At 41.4% G+C, this 21,760-nt stretch overlaps 1 protein-coding gene across 2 annotated transcripts in view; it reads left to right on the top strand.

Annotated features, from left to right (window-relative positions):
- Positions 1–5,150: 5,150 nt before the first annotated feature.
- Positions 5,151–21,760, top strand: part of PRKAR2B (protein kinase cAMP-dependent type II regulatory subunit beta) — a 93,119-nt gene continuing 76,509 nt past the window's right edge. For both annotated transcript variants that reach the window (XM_038562710.1, XM_038562709.1), the window contains exon 1: positions 5,151–5,469. In XM_038562710.1, the coding sequence (XP_038418638.1) occupies positions 5,166–5,469 (304 nt within the window). In that variant the 5' untranslated portion in view covers positions 5,151–5,165. The remainder of the gene's footprint in view (positions 5,470–21,760) is intronic.

Here is a 21,760-nt window from a genome sequence, read left to right as displayed (position 1 = left end):
AGTATACTCACATGCTTGCACAACCAACCTCAGAAGAGTATCATCTTGCAAAACTTAAACTCTTCACCCATTAAACAACACCCCATTTCCCCCTCCCCTCAGCTCCCAGTAGCCACCACTCTACTTTCTGTTTCTATGAATCTATGAATCTGACTGTTCTAAGTCCCTTGTTTTGTTTGTTTGTTTGTTTGTTTTGTTTTGTTTTGTTTTTCTAAGTCCCTTGTTTAGATGGATTCATACAGTTTTTGTCTTTAGTAACTGGCTTATTTCACTTAGCATAATGTCTCCAATGTATGTCCACATTGTAGTACATATCAGACTTCCCTTCCTTTTTAAGGCTAAATAATTTAAAAATGTTTACTTTTTTTTTCTTAAGATTTTATTTATTCACAAGAGACACAGAGAGAAGGCAGAGACACAGGCAGAGGGAGAAGCAGGCTTGCTACTGGGAGCCCGATGTGGGACTCGACCCCAGGACCCTGGGATCACGACCTGAGCCAAAGGCAGATGCTCAACCACTGAGCCACCCAAGTGCCCTTTACTATCATTTTTAATTTTTATTATAGGTCTTGGTCTTTTGTCCTTATGTTCATAATTTTGTTGTATCTTCCCCATCCCTTTAGCCATGGTTTCAGTGGAGCTTCAGGAAGCAGAGATAAACTTGAAAGCCTGACCTTGTCCTTAAGAGGAAACCCGTATTCCATTTACGAAATGTAGCATTTAAGGACATATTCTCTGTTGCTTTTGAGAATCTCTTTAGCTGTATGAGACTCCTTCAAGGAGAACAGAATAATGGAGTTACATTTAGTCCTCACTTAGCCAGAGGAAAAAAAACCTATGTTTTGACATTAAGCAGAAAAGCTACCTCAAGGAGTTGTCTTCTCAGTATGCTCCTAAGCTCCCTCCTGGGGAATCGAATGTCATGGTCTCCAAGTGTGGTCCCCAGGCCCACAGGAGAAATGCAAATTCTCAGGCCCCGCTTCTAACCTACTGAATCTGAAAATCTGGGGCTACAAAGCTGCATCTAGACATCAGTCATTCTATTTAGTCTTAATCCAAACGTTTCCAAGATTCCCGGGCTCTGAGGTGGTCATCTTTCAGAAGTCCTGAGAGAGCCCACGCTACAAGCAGCACCCATGTTAGGGACTTTTCTGAAAAGGCAAGTCTTGCCACATATTTATGCTACCCAACCCCTTCCTGATCCTGCATGCCACTGGCCACACTGGCTGAACCAGGAGAGCACCAGCCAATCCACTGGATGGTCAAGACCATACTATCCTCTCTTCAGGACATGAATTATAGACACCAAAACCATAGTCAGTGCTGAACTGCTGAAGGGATATAAAAACCAAGAGTGACAGCCACAGTGGGCTCTGTGTCAGCACAGCTCCTGTGACCTTTCCATTTGCCTTCATGTCCTGAGTGAGTATATATTTCTTGCATCACAGAGACATATTAACTCTTGGTAAGAAACACTGATTGGTCATAGTTATGATTATCCATTGAGCAGCTTGCCTAAACTATAGCTTGTCCATGCTGTCGTCCTGTGATAGCAGCTGCATATAAACAAATTGATGTCTCTGTCCAATATCTATTTAATTTTCCATGTGTGAGTGCAAATTTGGTAGCATTCTCACTTCATTCCAATGCTGAACTCTTGGAGTTCTTTTGCAATTGCTTCTGCTTCTCTGAGAAACTGGTGAAAATTGCTTTGTAAATCAACAACCAAAGAATCAATTTCAGTGATGTTCTTTTAAAGAATCCAAAGATGAAGAGTCTCCATAGGCCACTGTCACTGCACTCCAAGGTTTAGAAGGAAATAGTCTGAAAATGAAAGCAAAGAAAATCACAACATATTATCCAAAAGGTTATGTGATAGTGAATAAAAGCTAGAATAGGAGTTTAGAAGTGAATGTCTGTTCTGAGAACAAAATATTAACATAATAGGACTACCAGGATCAAGCTTTAATTTTTCAGGTCATGGTTACTGATTTAAGAACTGATGCAAATAAAAATTGTTATCAGACAGCTGCTTGCAAAGATGTTTTAAATCCCACATGTCTTCTTTTAATATTATATTGCTGTAAAATAGCCCAGGATGGGAGAGACCATATAGGTCATCTAATCCAATTATGCATTTTATTCATGCCTGGCTCACTTCTATACCCCTAAAGAAATGACAACCAAATGACCCCGGCATTGCCGTTGATGACAGATCCATGTATCATGCCTTATATAGTAACTCTACAAAAAACAAAACAGACCAACAACAGAAACGACTTTGAAACACAAAATATGCTACTTCGAAATATGGTTCTTGTAAATGTTTGGAAAAGTGGTGGTTTCTTCTTCTGTCATTCCTGGGGGAGAGGATGTTAACCATTTGGCGGACACTGGTTATTGTCGGCAGAATTGGTTCTCAATTTCCAAATGTTTGCTTGGCACACAACTGCTCAAAATAAAGCTTACATTCCCTAGCTTTCCTTAGGGCTATGTGTTTCAGACTTACTGCTGTGTTACAAATTATCCCCAAGCTTAGAGGCTTAACACAACCTCTTTATTATGCTCACAGATTCTGTGGGTCAGGATTTGGGGCAGGCCATCACAGAGCTGGCTGCTTCCGTCATCCTGGCATGACTTCTTTCAAAGCAGTCATAAACCCATCCGGATTCAGGAGGAGGGGAATTAAGATTTCAACTCTTGATGCAGGCAAGAATGGCAAGGCCACACTGTGGAAGAACACAAGGGACAGGAGATATTTTTAGTGTTCCCTTTGAAAATGCAACCTGCCATACCTTGGATGTGGCCATCTTGCCTAAGTTCTGGCCAAGATGGTTTAAGAGGAACTGGTGTGATGAACTTTCTGGAAGTGTTCTTAGAGAGGCGTGTTTGTGTTTGGATGGAGATGTGGGGATGGAGGGAAGTGGGGGTGGGGGAGGTGGAATCACTTTTCTTTCCCACTTTTCTCTTGGCTTAAATGTGAATGAGATGACTGGCGGTAGAGCAGCAATTCTGGACTGCTACCAAATTTGGATCCACAAACTGAGGATTACAGAGCAATGAGCTAGAAGGAGCCTGGGTACCTGAGGACCATGGAACCACCATACCAGTCCTGAACTGCTTACCTTTACGTTATAGAGAAATAAGCTTCTGTCTTCCTAAAGCTACTGTATTGTGCATTTTCTCCCACGCTCGAACAATGCTAATTAATCTTAATAAAATTATCATCATAAGGGGACGCCTGGGTGGCTCAGTCTGCTAAGTGTCTACCTTTGGCTCACGATCTGGGGGTCCTAGGATCGAGCCCCACAACATACGCCCTGCTCACCGGGGAGCCTGCTTCTCGCTCTCCTTCTGTGCACATGCTCTCTCTCAATAAATAAACTCTTCTAAAAAGTCATAAATGAAGGCACATGATGAAAATTCATCTTAACTGCTGGATCTATAAAGATACTAATGCTTACATGGTGTATATAATGCTTACACAGTTAAGAGTTGGACTAATATTGCCCTTTATGAGAATCATAGTATTTTATAAAAGCTTATGGCTTAAAATGTTCACAATTAGATGTATTTTACTGTATTTCAAAATGACATACTATCATGAGGTTGATAAGCAGAAATCGAGAAATACATTCACTCATGGAGCGATTATAAGTTGAATTATGAACAAAGGATTAATATCAAGATGAATTTATTTTTTTTCCAAGATGAATTTCTATAAAATTTTCTGAGTCATGTGTGTTCTTTTTTTGTTCTTTTTTTTTTTTTGTGAGTGGAAAGATTAATCAGAATAGCTGGGCTTGCTCTTCAAATATTTTATTTACAATATGATGTCATTATCGAAAATGAAGTACCTGTTTTGAAAAAAAAAAAAAAAAACAGTTACTTAGGGGCACCTGGGTGGCTCAGCGGGTTAAGCGTCTGCGTTTGGGTCAAGTCATGATCCCCTGGTCCCGGGAACAAGCCCAGGGTCTGGCTCCCTGTTGAGCAGGGAGTCCCCCTCTTCCTCTCCCTCTGCCTCTACATTCCCATTCTCTTTCTAATAAATAAAATCTGGAAAGAACCCCCCCCCCCATTTAATTGGTAAAAAGCAATTTTCTAATTCAAAACTATGAACATTTGCCGAATAAGCCTCATTTCAAAGCCAAGGGCTTCAACTTTAAAAGTCCATGTCCCTGGTTCTAGTTCTCCTTATATTAAGAAACCTGTTTTGGAGATGGAATTCAAATCCCTCAGCGTGTAAGGTGAAGCTCTAAAATAAATAAGAGCCTCGTGGTGCAAAGCATATCTTGCTCGAAGACCATCTGTCTTGACGGTGACATTCCACCCCAAGCGCTGCACCGTCCTGCCGGCAGGGCCCCCCGCCCCCCGCCCACAGCGCGTCTGTCTTCGTGGGCGCCTCGAGGGGCCGACGCCCGGGCCTCGGCGGGGCCGCCCGTGCTGAGCCGGCTGCGCGGCGGGAGGCCGGGAGGGGCAGCCAGGGGGAGCCCAGGGGCTGCGGCGAGGCCGGGGTCTCACTTCTTTGTCCAGAACCGGAGCCGCAGCTCGGGTGGCTCCGAACAAAAGGCGCCGCCGACACTTAGCTCGGGCCGGCGGGGCTCCCGGGGCGGGGCGGGGCGGGGGCTCGTCCGCTGGTCCGCGCCTTCGCCGCCCGGAGCCGCCGGGGCAGGTGCGCGGCGAGGCGCTGCGGGGCCGGGCGGCACCCACGTGCCGAGCGCCGCCCCCGCCCCGCCCCCGCCCGGCGGCTCCCGCTCCGCGCGCGGGCACGCCGGCCAGGTTGCCATGGTTCCCGCGGGTCACGTGGGCGCGCTCCGACGCCCCCTCCCGCTGGCGCGGCGCGGCGCGGCGGGGGCGGGGCGGCCCGGGCGGGGGGCGGGGGCGCGGGGAGCCGGGGCCGCGGCGGGAGCGGGAGGAGCCGGAGGTGCAGCCCGCCCTCCCGGGGCCGCGCTCGCTCAGCCGCCGCCGCCGCACGGAGCCGCCGCCGCCGCCGCCGGGCCAGCCGGGCCAGCCGGGCCAGCCGGGCCGCCGGGGCCCAGAGCGCCGCGCTCGCAGCCGGTAGCGCCGCCAGCGCCGTCCGCGCTCGCTCGGCGGCCGCGGGGCCGCAGGCCGGTCCGGGGAGGCGGCGAGGGCGGCGCCCGGGCGGCCGCCGCGGGGCCGGCAGGATGAGCATCGAGATCCCCGCGGGGCTGACGGAGCTGCTGCAGGGCTTCACGGTGGAGGTGCTCCGGCACCAGCCCGCGGACCTGCTGGACTTCGCGCTGCAGCACTTCACGCGCCTGCAGCAGGAGAACGAGCGCAGGGGCGCCGCGCGCTTCGGCCACGAGGCCAGGACCTGGGGGGACGCGGGCGCCGCCGCCGGGGGAGGCACCCCCAGCAAGGGGGTCAACTTCGCCGAGGAGCCCGCGCGCACCGACTCCGAGGACGCCGAGGAGGAGGAGGAGGCCGCGGACGCCGGCGCGTTCAACGGTGAGGACCCCCCTCCCGGTCCCCGCAGCCCGGTTCTCCCCCCCGGACCCCGCAGCGCGCCTCCGCCCCCTCCCCCCGGCCTTGGACCCCGCAGCCCGCCTCCGCCCCTCCCGGACCCGGCAGCCCGCAGCCCGCCTCCCCAGACCCCGCAGCTCCTCCCCAGCCCGCAGCTCGCCGGCCCCCTCCGACCCCGCAGCCCGCCCCCTCCCCCCGCCCCCTCCGACCCCGCAGCTCCCCCCCACCCTCTGGACCCCGCAGCCGCCTCCCCCCACCCCCTGGACCCCGCAGCCCGCCTCTCCCGCGTCCTCCCCTGTACCCCCGCCTCCTCCCCTGCACCCCCGCCTCCTCCCCCGCACCCCCGCCTCCTCCCCCGCACCCCCGCCTCGCCCCCCCGCGGCCATCCCGGGCTCCCCCCTCCGCGTGGCGCCCTCCCCCGGAGCTGGGGCGCTGCAGGGGTCCGGGCTCTCGGAGCAGGTGCCGGGGCTGGGCGCGCAGGCGGCTCACGGCCGCGGCGGGGGGGGGCGGGGGGGGCGTCGGACCCACAACTTTGCCTGCGGTCGGACAGACGGCGCTGGACCGACCGACAGCCCGTGCGTGGGGGAGGCACCTTGGGCTGGTGCACGGAGCGTCGCGGAGGGCAGGCGAGGGGCGCCGGTCGGGCTGGCCTTGCTGCCGGGAGCGGCACCTTCACTGGGAGCGTGAAGCTGGGACTCGCTGGGGCAGGACACAGTTTATGACGGTAACTTTGACATTCTGGGAAACAGAGTCCTCTCTTATTTTCCCAATTTACCAGGACCGCGCTGTGCTATTTTTTGGACACGCAACAAAGGATCCTGTATTGCCTGCGACTCATGGGGTCTTTGGAATGAGGAAACGGGCTAATGGTTTGCTTTTTATTTTAAACAAGTATTCAATGATTTGGTGCCTTAAAAAATAAAAGTATGTGAAAAACACCGGTAGGAAGTTCTGAAAGCTTGTTGGTTGTCTTCAGAATGAAAAGCCAGTGAGTAATTGTAAGGACTGTGCCAGACACAAGCTAGAAAGAATGAATGAGAAAGAAAAAGGAAATTTTCTCAAATAGCTACTCCTAGCAAGTCCCACCCCTTCTGCTTACAAGCCTCTTTCCCTAACACACACACACACGGTTACAGCCTCCTGTGCCTACAGTACATGCCTAAATCCCCTCTTTATGGCATCCCAAGTTAAAATTCCACGGTGTGCAAGTGTTTTTCTCTTTGTGGTGGAAGATAAACATGCATTTCGGCATTGCACCAGTCTGTATTTATTTACACTGCTTGCGGTTTGTGTGTCTGCAGTGTATTCCATAAAATGAAAATGTTCTAAAGTGTCATTTCCTTGAGTGTGTTCCTAGGAAGGTGTTTCCTTTCTTTGCAAATTTGTCGAAACCGTGTTTTGAAATTAATGTATTTTTAGCTCATCCGAAACAGTCACAAAACCCTGAATTAATAATAAGTATTCTTTGAAGATCAAAAGGAAAATTGTTACTTTAAAAATGTTCATCTTGGGCTTTTTATTGTTTCCAGGGATAAGATGATCATAGTCTCAGTTCTTTTTGCACAAGAATTTAATCAGATGCTTTCCTTGCTAGAAACAAGAAAAAGGTAAAAGCCGGCATATTTAAATAGAGGGGAAGGAGAAGCCAACAATAATGGATGACATAGAAAGGAGAGAAGCATCTAATACTCTTTTCTGCTCCTGACACATGCATGAACATATGTACGTGCGCTTTACACACACATATAGGAAGAAAAAAAAAAGGTTTGTTTTCTAGGGTGGAGGAAACTAGGAACTAAGGGAGGTGGTAAAAAAAAAAAAAAACAAAACCAACAAAACCCTATATATGTTTAGTATGATTTACTGTTAGTATAACTAAAATATTCTCTTTGTAGTACAATTCTTATGAAGTAGTTTGCATTGACGATTCTATTTTCTTTTTACAACAATGTAGTTTGTACACAAAACAGCTCTTATTTCCATTTTGTGTTGAATAAGCCATTAACTTCTCAATCATTTTATATGGTTTTATGTTCTCCAAGGCACCTTTATTGTAAAAATTACTCTGTGTGAGTTTTAATGAATACTCGTTAACCAGTTGCACTATTCATTTTCTCACCCTTATCCCCAAGGACTTTAAAACTCTTTGACTACAACCAAATACAATTCGACATTATGATATACATATATGCATATATGTATAACAGAAATTTTGGCAATGGCACTTCCTTCTAGTAGATGCACTTAGAAAATATCTACTAGAATATCAACTATTTTTTTTAATATCAACTATTTTAATTAATTCTCTTATTACTATCTTTTAAGTATGTAAATTGTGTTTTAGTTTAGACCTTCAGTTTAAAAAAACATTATAGGCTACCAGGGGTTGACAAACGTTTTTGTAAAGAGCTAGACAGTAGTAAATATTTTAGGCTCTGTGAGCACCGTATGGTCTCCATTGAATATTCTTTAAAAAAAAAACAAAAACATTTTAAACACATGTTTCCTCTGGAGATGTGTTGGGGATGTACAAAATTGACCACAGACTAAGGCCATAGTTTGCTGGCCCCTGGCAGGAATTGGGGGAAAAAGTCAAATAGTGCCATTGGAAAACAAACAGAAGTGAGCCTATCAATTTAATGTTTTGGTGCAAAAAATTGCCAAAAAAACATCGGATCCTGGGCAATTCTCCTAGCATAGTAAAGCATAAGTATTAGAAGACAAGTCTTATTTACTTGCACAAGTCTTAATTTACAGCACAAGACCAACTGGGTCACTAATTTCTTAAATGTTAGTATGCATGTCAGGGAAGTTTGATTCAAAAATGAGTATTACCTGGCATTGCTCCTGGTGAGCTTATTTGAATAGGTTGGGGTGGAACAAGGGATCTTTTCTTTTTTTTTTCTCTTTCTCTCTTTCTTTCCTTTTTTTTTTTTTTATAGAGACGTCCCAGGTCATTCTGATATCCATAGTTCCCTGATCACACTGTGAGAAACACTGATCAACAGATAGTGATGATGATAATGTCTTTGTCATATCAACATTTTAAAAAAGTGGCCACCATTTATTGACGTTTGGTATGTGCTGGACATTATCTAAATGCTTTCATAATCAAATTCATAATCCCAGCTGTCACTTGTCCAGTGTTTAACAGCTAGGCTGCTGCAAAACCGGAAATGAAACACAGGTGGGCCTGGCTCCATCCCTCTGCTCTCAACTCCCAGGTTTTATCTCTGGAAGGGGCTGGGCCAGCATCACTTGAGCATCCCCTTTGTATCACATCTGCGTGAGACCCTGTGTTTTCTCTGTAAGGCTCTGAAAAATGAACTTGTCTGGGGTTACACACAGGACTAGTAAGTATCAGAGTCTGGTGTTTCTTAACTTCCATCTGTCTGACCCGAGAGAGTTCATCCTAAATTAAGTTTGTTCAGTGGACTGACTCACACAGATCAGGTTGTCCTGGTTATTTTTCCAGTAATGGTGATGAATTTGCATGGATTGGTTTGTACTCACTCTCATGAATCCTTTTAAGACAAGTGATGCTATTTATGAGAAGTTGGGCAAATTTTTGACCAGGAGACTGTTGCTCATTTGACTCATGTAGGGATCAAGCATATAACCTTGACCTCAGTATGGTAGTGGAATCAAATAAGTGAGCCAGGGTCTGGTAGCTTGACCATGGATACAGCACTAGGCCATATGGTCAGATGGGTGAAGGTGGTCTTTACTTCCTGCTTTTCCAAAGAATCCCTTTCTCTGCTGGTAGCTGTCCCATTTCTCTCCTGTTTTTAAATTTTATTACTTCTATTCCTTTCAGTTTGCTATAAATTCTGGTTAAAAGGGAAGTTCTCAGAGAAGCTGTAGTGGAGACTGCCTCCGTCTTCCCCATCCAAGAGGTAGCAAATAAAGCATGACATGTTGCTTCTGAAAGGCTAGTGTCCCCAGGCTTAGAATGTATTAGAAGAATTAACAGCCGGCCAAAGAATTGGATCAGTACTGATTTGGAGTGGAATTAATGGTTTCGTGCAGGCATCATTGTGAGAGCTTGTGTTGCTCAATAATTTCTTCAGTGAAATTGCTGAAATTATAAAATGAAGTAAGTAAAATTCCCAAATACTCCTCTAAATTGACAAATGGTCAGAAAAAGATTAGATTACATGTGAAGAGACATCAAACTGGAAGAAAAATAAACTACTGTATATAAAATACACAGGAACTAATTTTCCATATTGTGGAAGAAAAATCTAGAGTTCAAAGTGTGTACACATGCCAGACATTTAGAATATCTTATAAACAAGCATGTCAAGATATATAAATAGAAATTCACCATGTAGAAACTATGGTTTAATCCTTTTAATTCTGACCTCTGCCAAATCTTTGTTGGAGAATTGTATGTACCTATGATTTTTTTTAAAAACAATTTAAAGGGAATATGGGTGAATTTATAAGAGATCCTTAAGATCACACAAAATACTAGAAAGTTGGAGCTCCTGGTGGTGGCAGGGGGAGATTAAGAGAACAAATTTATTTCATGAGAAGAAATGGTTGAAGGAGCGTTTGAAAGAATATTCACACATCTAAGAGGTTTTCTTAGAGGATTATGAGCAAGTATTCCTTATCTCTGTATCTCTGACACAGAATCAGAAGCACTAAACTTTGTTGTAACTTGAAGGATAAGAGCCCAGAAGTTCACTTGTGTGAAGTGGTTTACGTGGTCTTCCTAAAATGAACTGGCAAAAGGAATCAGGGCAGTAGATATATTGGCTCCCTGATAATCTGCTGTGAAAATATTCTTCACTGGGCTCCAATTGGTAGTACAAAACACTTTTACCTGTTGACTTCTTGGTCTAACTGGTAGGAGAAACTTGTAGAGAGTAATTATTGCTTCACTGAATTGTTCCTTTGGCTGATTTATTAGGCCCACTTTTTTTTTTTTTTAACGATTTTATTTACTTATTCATGAGAGACACACACAGAGAGACTGACACAGGCAGAGGGAGAAGGAGGGTCCATGCAGGGAGCCCGATGTGGGACTCGATCCTGAGGTCTCCAGGATCACGCCCTGGGCTGAAGGTGGCCCTAAACCACTGAGCCACCCGGGCTGCCCAATTAGGGCCCACTTTTATCTCCGTGTTCTTACTTAAGAACCTGCTCTCTCTGGCTACTAGATGATTATGAGGCAAAGCAGCCAGTCGTTAGCTCTTCATCAGCCTTTTCAGTGCATTTAATTGGTTTGAAAATGTTCACCAAAGTCTGACAACATTCATTTTCCTTCAGGGATGAAGCACTGTGCTGGGCATATTGACATATTATCATGCTAATAGTCTTTACCTCCTAAGGTTGTTAGGGGATAAATGGTTTAATATTTATAAGGGCCTCAGGACAGTGCACATAGCAAGCATTGTTTCCGTGTAAGACAAATGATCTCATTAACATGAAATCTTAACAGAAGTGTAAACTTCTTGCAGAATAGCCACTTCATTGTTATTTTGTGGAAATGAATCTAGTGTTTGCACTTTTTAGAGAAATGAAGTAGGAAATGAGCTTACGTGGCATTTCCACTTAGGATTTAATGTGAAGTTATGTTGCACAGTAATAAAACCCACATCCTTTCAGCTCATAATTAGTAGCTAAGAGCTGCAGAATTTTATAATTAACGAGACTGTATGGTCTTTGGCTATTAGAGATTTAGAAGTTTTTAATTTATATAGTAGTTTTGAATCCTCCTGAGATGGGAATTACATCATTCATGACAATGGCTAAACTGCTGAAGCCATTATTTTAGTTATGAGCATAAATCAATAATAGAGAAGATTTTAAAAATATTTTGAGTTTAGATGGTAATTGTGATTTTCAAAGTAGGACAGTGAAGAACATTATTCATTTTAATAGTAGTAACATAGGGATTGAAATTGGGAAGTCAAAGGACTTGAAATAATGTCCTTTCTCAAATTCTTACCCATCTGTTAACTTCAGGCTTGGGGAAGAGGGCGAGAGGGAGGAAGAAGAGGGAAGTAAAATCAGTTGGGACTTGTAAAAGATTCTTGGACTAATTTATCATTTGTCTGAAGACAGCATAGAATGAAAAAAACCTGAACAAAAAGAGAAGGGTACTTGAATTTGTCTGTCTTAAAAATCAAACTGTTCAACCATTATTGAGTGTAAGACCGTTGTAAGTTTTCCATTTGAGGTTGTAGGTACAGTGATGTGCTGTGTCTGGGTGAGATGGAGTAAATATTTAATGGTTATTATTGTTGCAAATCCCATTCCATGGGTTCCAGTAAATTTCCAGCTGTCAAGATTTTGTTCTTCACTGCCTCAAAAAAAAAAGCAAATGTGTTTCTTTTTCAACTGTTTAAATACCAACAAGAGACCTTTGAATTCCCCAATGAGAAGCTCATTTGTGACCCATTAAGAAAGTCAAGTAATGAGAGTAGTAGCAATTAGAGAAAGCCTATGGTGGAGGTTGGGATTCAGTGAAGGAGATTGCCTGACCCCAGGGTCTATTTGAGTAGTGTCTATGGTCATAGGATACTGGAAGGGGCTGGGACCTGCGGTGGCCTTAAGAGAAGGAATGTATGAAAATTGAAGATCGAATACTCGTTCACTCACTCATTTACTCCCTGCAGAAATATTGAGTGAGTGCCAACTCCTTTTTTTTTTTTTTAAAGAAAAAATTATTATTCTCTTAAGCTTATCCTCTCTGAGCTTAAGAAACAATCCTTTGTCAGATACTGTCTTCCAGATAGTATAGATAATCTATTTCATTTAACAGATGGGGCAGCTGAGAGCCAGAGAAGGTCCTAGCCCCAACTTAGTTGATTTTGGTCTTCTCGTTCGTAAGGCTATCACTTACATTTTGTGTGCTCTCTATGTTAACTTATGTATAAATTCTTTGTCTTCCGTCAAGGTGATAGATAAGGTTTAAAAGACTAGGCTAATGAAAAGTACCTTAGTGTACAATTCAGAATTACCAAATTTTTGTTCTTTGATTTTTTTTTCCTTGCAGTGAAATCTATTACAGACTTTATTTTTATGTCAGTTGCTTAAGGACAGACAATGGGAAAGAAAACAGTGCAGTGATTTTTCTAAGTTGGGTGAATTATCACTGAGTTCTTGGTTCTGTTGTTATGGTCCTTCTGGTTTTATCCGTATCATTTAGGTATGAGTGAAATAGTCAAAATACCCCATATAAAAACCTCATTATGATGCCGATCACTATCTTTATTTTATGGGAGCGAGTTTTGTGTTTCGGAAATTCAAAATGACTCAGACTGTTCCATTATGTAATTATTTTGTGGAAAGAATTTGAGCTAAATTTTTTAGGTCATGGCTTATATGAAAACAAAACAATCTAAAAAAAATCAGAACTATAAACACAGTTGGTGTAACATTTATAAATGTTTCAGCAATAGGCACTGCCATGTGTAACTTAATATGTTTGGAAACTTAAAAAAAAAATCATTCCAGTTGCTGCTGTTTAAAAATGTTTCTGCATTTTAAAAAAAAGACAAAAGGTCAAAATATAAACACATGTTCCACATGAAAGTGAAGCCAAGAAGATATACTATATACAGTTATTCCCATATCCGTTTGGCTAGGGCCTGACATTGTTTAATTTACATTAGCTGTTCCAAGACAAAATAGTTCATGGGAGTGATATTGAGGGAATTTTTTTTTTATATATATAAAAGAAGGCAAAAAGCTTCCATTTGTTTAAATACATTTCACATGGGTCCAAAAAACATCTTTCCAAAAGGTGAAGTTGAATTAAAAACATGACTCAGCTGTTTCATTTCAGTTACTATAGAAAGCTAATGTTTGTTAAATTTTACCCTTTGTATTTAATAATAATTGGTAACATTTTTTGGCTGCTTAAGTGCCAGATATTGAACGGGGCCATTTATACACGTGCCATTTAGCCTTCTCCAAGTAAGTGATGGAGTCAGGATCAGAACCTGACCTTGAGTTCAGATCCCATCTCCTTAATTGTGGTACACTTTAGTAACTTTTATAGCAGGAACATGGTTGAAAAGAACCACATATCAAAAAATAAGCTCTCTACTTTTGCCTCTCAAAATTTACAATCCAGCTGAGTACTGATCTGTCGCTTTTATGATTTGTTTTCTCAGTTTCACTCAAATTAGCACTTGATGTACTTCAGAAAGTTGGTAAAGTATTTATTTTAGAAATGAACACCTGATAGATATACTGAGCTGTTTAATTCCTAAAACTTTTTGAAGTATGTACCCTTACTGGCAGAAGGAATTTGAGTATGCACTCCCAGTATGTCTTTATAAATGTTGTGATGTACCAGTATAATAACTTATTTCATATGTGATAAAGCACCCCACAGTATAAAGTTTGAAGAGAAGAAGTAACAGGTAATTGTAAATAAACAAGTTCTAATTGTTTCCTGCATGCCAAAAGATTGCCGGATGCTCTGCTTTGGGGTGCATGAACCATTTTGCAGACCACAACCTGATAGTCTATTAATTTGTAAGGTGGCTATGATCAACTTTGCTTTCTGATTTAAGCTCCTTACATTATAAAAGAACTGCAGGTGGGTAGGTGTGCGCGCACACGTGTGTGTGTGTGTGTGTGTGTGTGTGTGTGTTTTAATAGACATTCGTTAGATAAGTTAATTGACTCAACAGGAGTTTGGTAGAATAAAGAGGAAAATCCTATCTTATAAAAAGGAAATAAGGTAAAATCCAGGCTTTTTCTTGTAAACCTGTATTCTTGTCTGCATCTTGAAGGCCAGCCTTCTTGTGCCCATGGTGCAAATTTTGGGGATGTGACAAAGAGAATCCTATCCTATTATAGGTGTTAAGAATCACTAAATCATGGAAATGCCAATCAGATTAAAGAAAATCAAAGTTTAGACAATTTAAAGAAATGCAATTTCATAGAGTATCTCAGGAGGGACAGCTCTGTAGATGATAGTTGATCATGAGGGAGACTTTTCAAGATTTCCTTTCTTATAAGTTTTGAAAAAGATGTGATATACTTGTATTACCTATTAAGTAAATTTTAACTCTAAAAGGACGTGAAAGAAAGGCAAGTCTTTCGTAGATATCCACTAAATAGTAAATAAAACACCACCTTTAGAGGCACAGGATGAGGTGGTCAGTTGATGTATCCCTCACAAATATTCTTGGGTGAGTTATTTTCTTGATTCCTTAGTGCCCAGTCCTCTTTCCTTAATTTTCTGACAAATCCTCCTCTTTCTTCAGAGGTTGACTGACATTTCACCTTACCAATAATATTTGTGAGATTCTCTGGTTGACATTAATGTTATCAGTCTGGCAGGATGAATATGTTGGATGTTAGCGGAAGCTTTGCAGATGGGAGGTGCCCTCACCACAGACAGGCAGGAGTATGTAGGTCTATGCTCTCTCCCTACAAAGCTTTCCTGCCCACAGTAGATGCTCCACCGTATCTTAAATTAACCTCAGTTGAGTACTGGATGTGTAATAATTGTAAACGTCCATAAATATATATTTCTAAAGTGATTGAAATTTTCTAAAGCATGTAAACATTTAAAATAGTCTCCTAATAATCCTTTACAGTATGCATTTGAAAATGTTTTCATGAAATGTAAAAGTGTTAGTCTATTTTCAGTTTCAGCTGTTTACACTTCATTATATTAAAAATGAGAAAAAAATAAAAAATAAAAATGAGACTATTATATATTGGCTTGATATTTGGTCATTCTCCAAAATGCAAAGACACAGGTACACAGGCCTGTCTTGCTGGTAAGGATTTCAAGTAGAATGTTTCTTTCTTTTCTTTTTTTTTTTTAAGATTTATTTTATTTTATTTTAGAGAGAGGGGAAGAGAAAGAGCAGTGGCAGGCAGGGCAGAGGCAGAGGGAAGGAATCTCAAGCAGACTCCCTGCTGAACAGAGAGCCTGGTGTGGGGCTCTATCTCACAACCCTGACATCATGACCTGAGCCAAAATCAGGAGTTGACCGCTTAACAGACTGAGCCACCCAGACACCCCTCTAATAGAATGTTTCTAATCGAGGACTCATTCTTTTTTTTTTTTTTTTAAAGATTTTTTTATTTATTCGTTTGAGAGAGACAGAGAGAGCACAAGCAGGGGGAGAGGCAGAGGGAGAAGGAGACTCCCTGCTGAGCAGGGAGCCTGACATGGGGGGAGGCTTGATCCCAGGACCTGGAGATCATGAGCTGAGTGGAAGGCAGCTGCTTGCCCATCTGAGCCACCCAGGTGCCCCTTGAGGACACATTCTGACCCACCCAAACCTCCATGTCACTGCTTCTGCTTTACAGGAGCCCCATGCTAAATCCTAAATTTGTTTGTGGTCCTGAACGTGTTTTGTCCTTTTTTCCTTTATGCGTTTCATCATCATTCCTACCGCCTATGTTCCTACCACGAATCCTGTCTACCCCGCAAGGCTCAGTTGCCCTTTGGCTTTTGCCCCAGCACCAGACAGACCTCCCGGGTCTCTGAGATCCACATTGCCATGTCGGCCTACTTACCAGCCATCTGACTTACATGGTCTTCAGGTACCTCCAAATAATTTTCTCCTAAACTGAAAATGTGATCTTTTGCCCCTCACTCCCTTCCTGTACTCCCATTTCATTCTTTTTTTTTTTTTTTTTAACTCCACTAATGTGAGAAACTTGGTCAGCCTCAGTTTATGGAAAACAAATAGATTGTGTTTAGTTGCTGAAAATTTAAAGTAGTGATGTGAAAAATCAGAAACAATGGAAAGTGAAAAAAAAATAAGACTGACTTTGGCACGGATTCTGTATTTGACTCCTGGCTCTGCCGTTTATAGAGATGCCAAACTTTTGGCACCTTAAACATGTTACTTTACCATCTGTGTCTCAGCCTCCTACTCTGTGAAATGGGAATAACAATAGTCCCTACCAGAGAGGGTTGTTGTACGAATTAAATGAAGTTCACGGGGTTTGTCATCTACTCAGCATTGTTTTTTTTTTTTTTTTTTTTTTTTAAGATTTTATTTGTTTATTCATGAGAGACAGAGGCAGAGGGAGAAGCAGGCTCCGCGCAGGGAGCCCAACGTGGGACTCGATCCAGGGTCACGCCCCAGCTGAAGGTGGCGCTAAACCGCTGAGCCACCCGGGGATCCCCGATCTACTCAGCATTGTATGTGGGCTTGGTGGAGAGCGTGGGCGAGCTTTAGGAATCAGTGAGAACATGGCACTTTTTAGAAATGAAGTTTGGAAATGTGAGAATCTAGAGATTGCATTCAAGGCAGCATAGTGATGGCACTTTTTTAAAAAAAAATTATTAATGAAAAGTATAAAAGTAAAGTCTTTGAATTATTTAGCTAAGTGTTTCAGACCTTAACAAGCCCATGCTCCTTTAAATCTCGGCCCTTCTTGAATTCCATTTGAAATGCAAGGTAAATAGTCCGATTTAAAAAAAAATTTTTTTTAAATAGCAATGGCATAAAGCTTTGCTCTGTTTTCACACCATCCCCCCCCCCCCTTTGGGAATCCGCATTTAACTAGCAGAATAAATAAATTCGTGTGTGCAGAAGCTCCCATGTTTATGGTTTCATTTAAGTTTTCGCAAGTCATTTTAAAACATCTTTAGGAAAATGTAGGTAGGAGTATTGAAAGTAGCCACTTTATTTAAATGAGGCAGATGCTTATAGTAAAAAATGAGTATGTGCCTGAAATATAAATTGATTGGAAAAAATAGTTATATTAAATTGACAGCCTGTTGCCTTTTCCTCTTGTCATAATATTTATGAAAGTAGGCTCATGGTGGGACAAGTTTCTACCTCCTGGAAGTTTTACATTATGAAGTAAAATGCAGTTTTATTCTAAAAACCTGGAGCTCTCTCCTTCTGCACTACACATTTTGCTATCTCGATATATTTTTAGAAGGAAAAAAAAGTCCTTTTGGATACCTTTGTTTTTACATGGAGCTGTTCACGGGTCTTTGATTTTTTTATTTGACTATCATTAATGACAGTTTATGGACAAGGCAGTATTAGGACTTTTGATTCATGATAAGTCTTAAAATAATTTCCTTGTAATCTCTTAAAAAGAATCCAAAAGGCATTTCAATGTTTGGATTCTAATAAAAACTCATTTGTAAAAAGGGTATTTTAGGAAAAATATTTTGAGTACGTTTGGCATCAAAAGGGTACAAAGTTTCAGTTAATACAAGATGAATGAGTTCTGGAGATCTACTGTACAGCATCCTGATGATGGCTACTGATGCTGTGTCATAGACTTGAAATTTGCTAAGAGTATAGATGTTAAATCTTTTTTTTTTTTTTTAAAGATTTTATTTATTTATTCATGAGAGACACAGAGAGAGAGAGAGAGAGAGAGAGGCAGAGACACAGGCAGAGGGAGAAGCAGGCTCCACACAGGGAGCCCGATGTGGGACTCGATCCCGGGTCTCCAGGATCACGCCCAGGGCTGAAGGCTGTGCTAAACCACTGGGCCACTGGGGCTGCCTTAGATGTTAAATTAAGTCTTGACACACACACAGTGGTAACTATGTAAAGATGATGGAGAAGTTATTTAGCTTGACTGTGGTGATCTTTTCACGAAGTATACATATATCAAAACATCAAGTTGTACATCTTAAATACATACAGTTTTTATATGTCAAAGATAATGAAGTTTAAAAAATAAAATGTGAATCAATCTGGTTGGGCTGATAGTGTCAGAGCATATTTGAGAGATTTTTATCTGCCAAAACTAAGTAGAGCAGAACATTTTTTCCTTTTGTTTATTGTGAGATATTTTCAACATACAGAAAGGAACAGAGACTAAGTAAGGAATAAGGAACACTCACATAAGTATTCTCCTAGCTTTAACAAATCTTAACATTTTACACTTGAGCTTTTTTCTTTTTAAGAAAATAGCACATGTGCTGCTGGAGTCCTTGTGTGTTCCTCTCTTCTCCCATTCTCTTAATTATCTTTTCCATAGATTACTACCACTGTGATAAATTTGTTTATATTTTTCTGTGCATGTTTTTGTATTGTTACTATATAAGCATTTATCCATAGAGATAGTGCTGTTTGCTTTTTTTTTTTTTTTTTTTTTTTTTAAGAGAGAGAGAGAGATTGCATACATGTGAGGCAGGAGAGGGGAAGAGAGAGAGGGAGAGAGAAAAAAGAATCCCAAGCAGGCTCCACGATCAGTGTGGAACCTGACACAGGGTTCCATATCAAGACCCTGACTGAGATCATGACCTGAGCCAAAATCAGGAGTCAGATGCTTAGTTGACTGAGCCACACAGGTGCCTCTATTTGGCATATTTTCAGAGTTTGTATAAATTGTGCCACTTATAAAAGTTTCATTTGTGTAAATTATAATTTTCCACTTTATTTTTGAGGATTGTTTTTGAGATGATGTTGCATTAATTCATGTAGCTTTAGTTCATTTATTTTAGACTGTTATGTAGTATACCTGTGTATAAATAGAAGTTTTATCTATTCTTTGATAAATACTTTGGGTTTTTTCAGTTTATTGGAAACAAATTACAGTGCTATAGCAGACATAGTACGTGTATGTGTCTGTGTGTGTATGTGACGCAAATGTGCTAGAGTTTTATTTTTTATTTTTTATTTTTTTAAAGATTTTATTTATTCATGAGAGACACACAGAGAGAGAGGCAGAGACATAGGCAGAGAGAGAAGCAAGCTCCATGCAGGGAGCCCGATGTGGGACTCGATCCCGGGTCCCCAGGACCACACCCTGGGCCAAAGGCAGACGCCCAACCGCTGAGCCATCCAGGGATCCCCTGTGCTAGAGTTTTAAAGGTGGTTTTCAAAGTGTGGTAAGTGGACCCCTTGAAGGATCATTTCCCCTCCCAATCGTAGACCTTTTCAGGAAGTTTTTGGGGTGAAAACTGTAACAACAGCGGCAACAATAACAAAATATATATATATATATATATATATATTTTTTTTTTTTTTTTACCTCTTTACCCCTCTCATTCTGTCATAAGCCTGTATAGTAAAGTGTTTCAGGGGGTACATGATGTATGATATTGTAACACATCTGAAAGTAGAAACAGATTTGAGAACCTAATTGTCTTCCATTATATTAGATTTGCAAAAATGTAAAACAAGGTCATTCTTTTTTACTAAATTTGCTTGCTTGGGAAAATACAGCTATTTCCCATAAAAATATGTTATTTCTAAAGCTATGTAATTGTTTTGTTTGTTATTGGTAGTTTTAGATGAAATATTTATCAATTTTAATTTCTAGTACAATAAATATCAATGGCTATAACCCATAAAAGCAAATAACTTAAGAGTGGACAGAGGTTTTGAGACCAAAAGGTTTGAGAACTGCTGCTCTAGGGTATATACCTAAGTGTGGAAAGACTGGTTGTTAGGGGTGTATAGCTGACTACACCTCATACTGCTGTTTTGCTCTGTAAAGTTTGTGGTACCACTTTACTTTCTCAGCAGAGTCTAAGAGTTCCTGGTTCTCCACAGAATGTTCAAGCTAACATTTATCATTCAGATTTTAACAAGCTTTGCCAGTAGGGTGGATGTTACATCTCATTGTGAATTGAATTTGCTTTTTTCTGATTACTAATAACACTGAGCATCTTTTTATGTTCATTGACCATGTTTGTAGTTTCTCTTCTGTGGAGATTTTTTGTTGTTGTTGTTCTCTGCCATTTTTCTTATCTAACTGAGTATGTTTTTCTTACGGATTTGTAGGAGAATTTCTTTCCTTTTTTCTTTACTTCCCTCCTTTTTCTTTCTTCTTCTTTTTTAAAATATTCTGGTTAGCAATCCTTTGTTGGTAACATACATTTGAAAAATCTTCTTCCAGTCTTGGGTTGTCTTTTCATTTTGTTTATGGTAGTTTTGGTTGAATAGAATTTCTTAATTTTAAGTTTCTTAATTTCTAAATTTTTAAAAAGATTTTATTTATTTATTTCTGAGAGACACAGAGAGAGAGAGGCGGAGGCACAGGAAGAGGGAGAAGCAGGCTCCATGCAGGGAACCCAACATGGGACTCGATCCCAGGTCTCCAGGATCAGGCCCCGGGCTGAAGGCAGCGCTAAACCGCTGGGCCACTGGGGCTGCCCTTAATTTCTAAACTTTAAGTTCAGTTTCATACTTAATATTTTAGTCCATTGATAATATATTTCAGTGTATGGTTTGAGATGGGAATTTCATTTTATTTTTTTAAAACATGCATCATTTATTGACCTTTCCCTCCCACTGATTTTTATTTATACGATTTATTTATTTATTTACTCATTAGAGACACACAGAGAGATAGAGGTAGAGACATAGGCAGAGGGAGAAGCAGGCTCCATGCAGGGAGCCGGATGCGGGACTCGATCCCAGGACCCTGGGATCACGACCTGAGCCAAAGGCAGATGCTCAACCACTGAGCCACCCAGGCGTCCCTACCCCCACTGATTTTTAAACATCAGTTTTCATACATACATGAAGGTACTTAACATGTCTGTTCTATTCTGTTGGCTTTCCTATCCTTTCATCAATGCCTCTTTACCTAATTAAGATTAATATGACTTTATAGGGTCTTGGTATATGATAAGGAGGATAGTCTCACCTTATTTTTTTCAGAATTGTTTATTCATAGGTTTTTATTATTCCATAGATTTTTTAGAATAAGCTTTAAGAAAACTTTATTGGGAGTTTTATTGGGATTATACTTAATTTATAACAAATTTGGAGAGAAAAGACTTTTTTAATGGTATTGAGTCTTTGAGATAGGTTTGAGATATCCGGGAACATGGTATATCTCCCATTTATACAATCTTCCTTTAATTTTCTCCATAAAGGATTTTCCTATCTTTTCTTAGTTTTGTTTCTAAGTAACTTACCATTTTTGTTCTTGCAACTATGATTTTTTTCTATTATATATTCTATCATGTCATTACTAAAAATATATGATAGGAACTGTGAAAACTCAGTAGTGAAAAGCCCCTAAGGAAACTGAGTAAAAAGAATTGACTAGTTCAATGAAGAAGACATCAGAATGGTCAGTAAGCACATAGAATGGTGCTCGGTATTTTTAGTTATCAAGGATAGGAAAGTGAAAACCACAGTGAGACACTATTCAACACACACAAGAATGGCTAAAATAAGAAGACATTCCTTCTGTTGTCAAAGATGTGGAGTAACTAGAACTCACATATTGCCTGTGAGAGCATAAAATGGTACAAATGCTGTGGGTTTTTATAAAGTTAAACATTTCCCACCTATGACCCAGCAATCCCACTCTAGGCTTTTACTCAAGAGAAATAAACACATAT

The sequence above is a fragment of the Canis lupus genome, chromosome 18 (assembly GCF_011100685.1).
Source record: "Canis lupus familiaris isolate Mischka breed German Shepherd chromosome 18, alternate assembly UU_Cfam_GSD_1.0, whole genome shotgun sequence".
NCBI classification, from domain to species: domain Eukaryota; kingdom Metazoa; phylum Chordata; class Mammalia; order Carnivora; family Canidae; genus Canis; species Canis lupus.
This window is presented reverse-complemented; position numbering and strand designations above follow the sequence as displayed.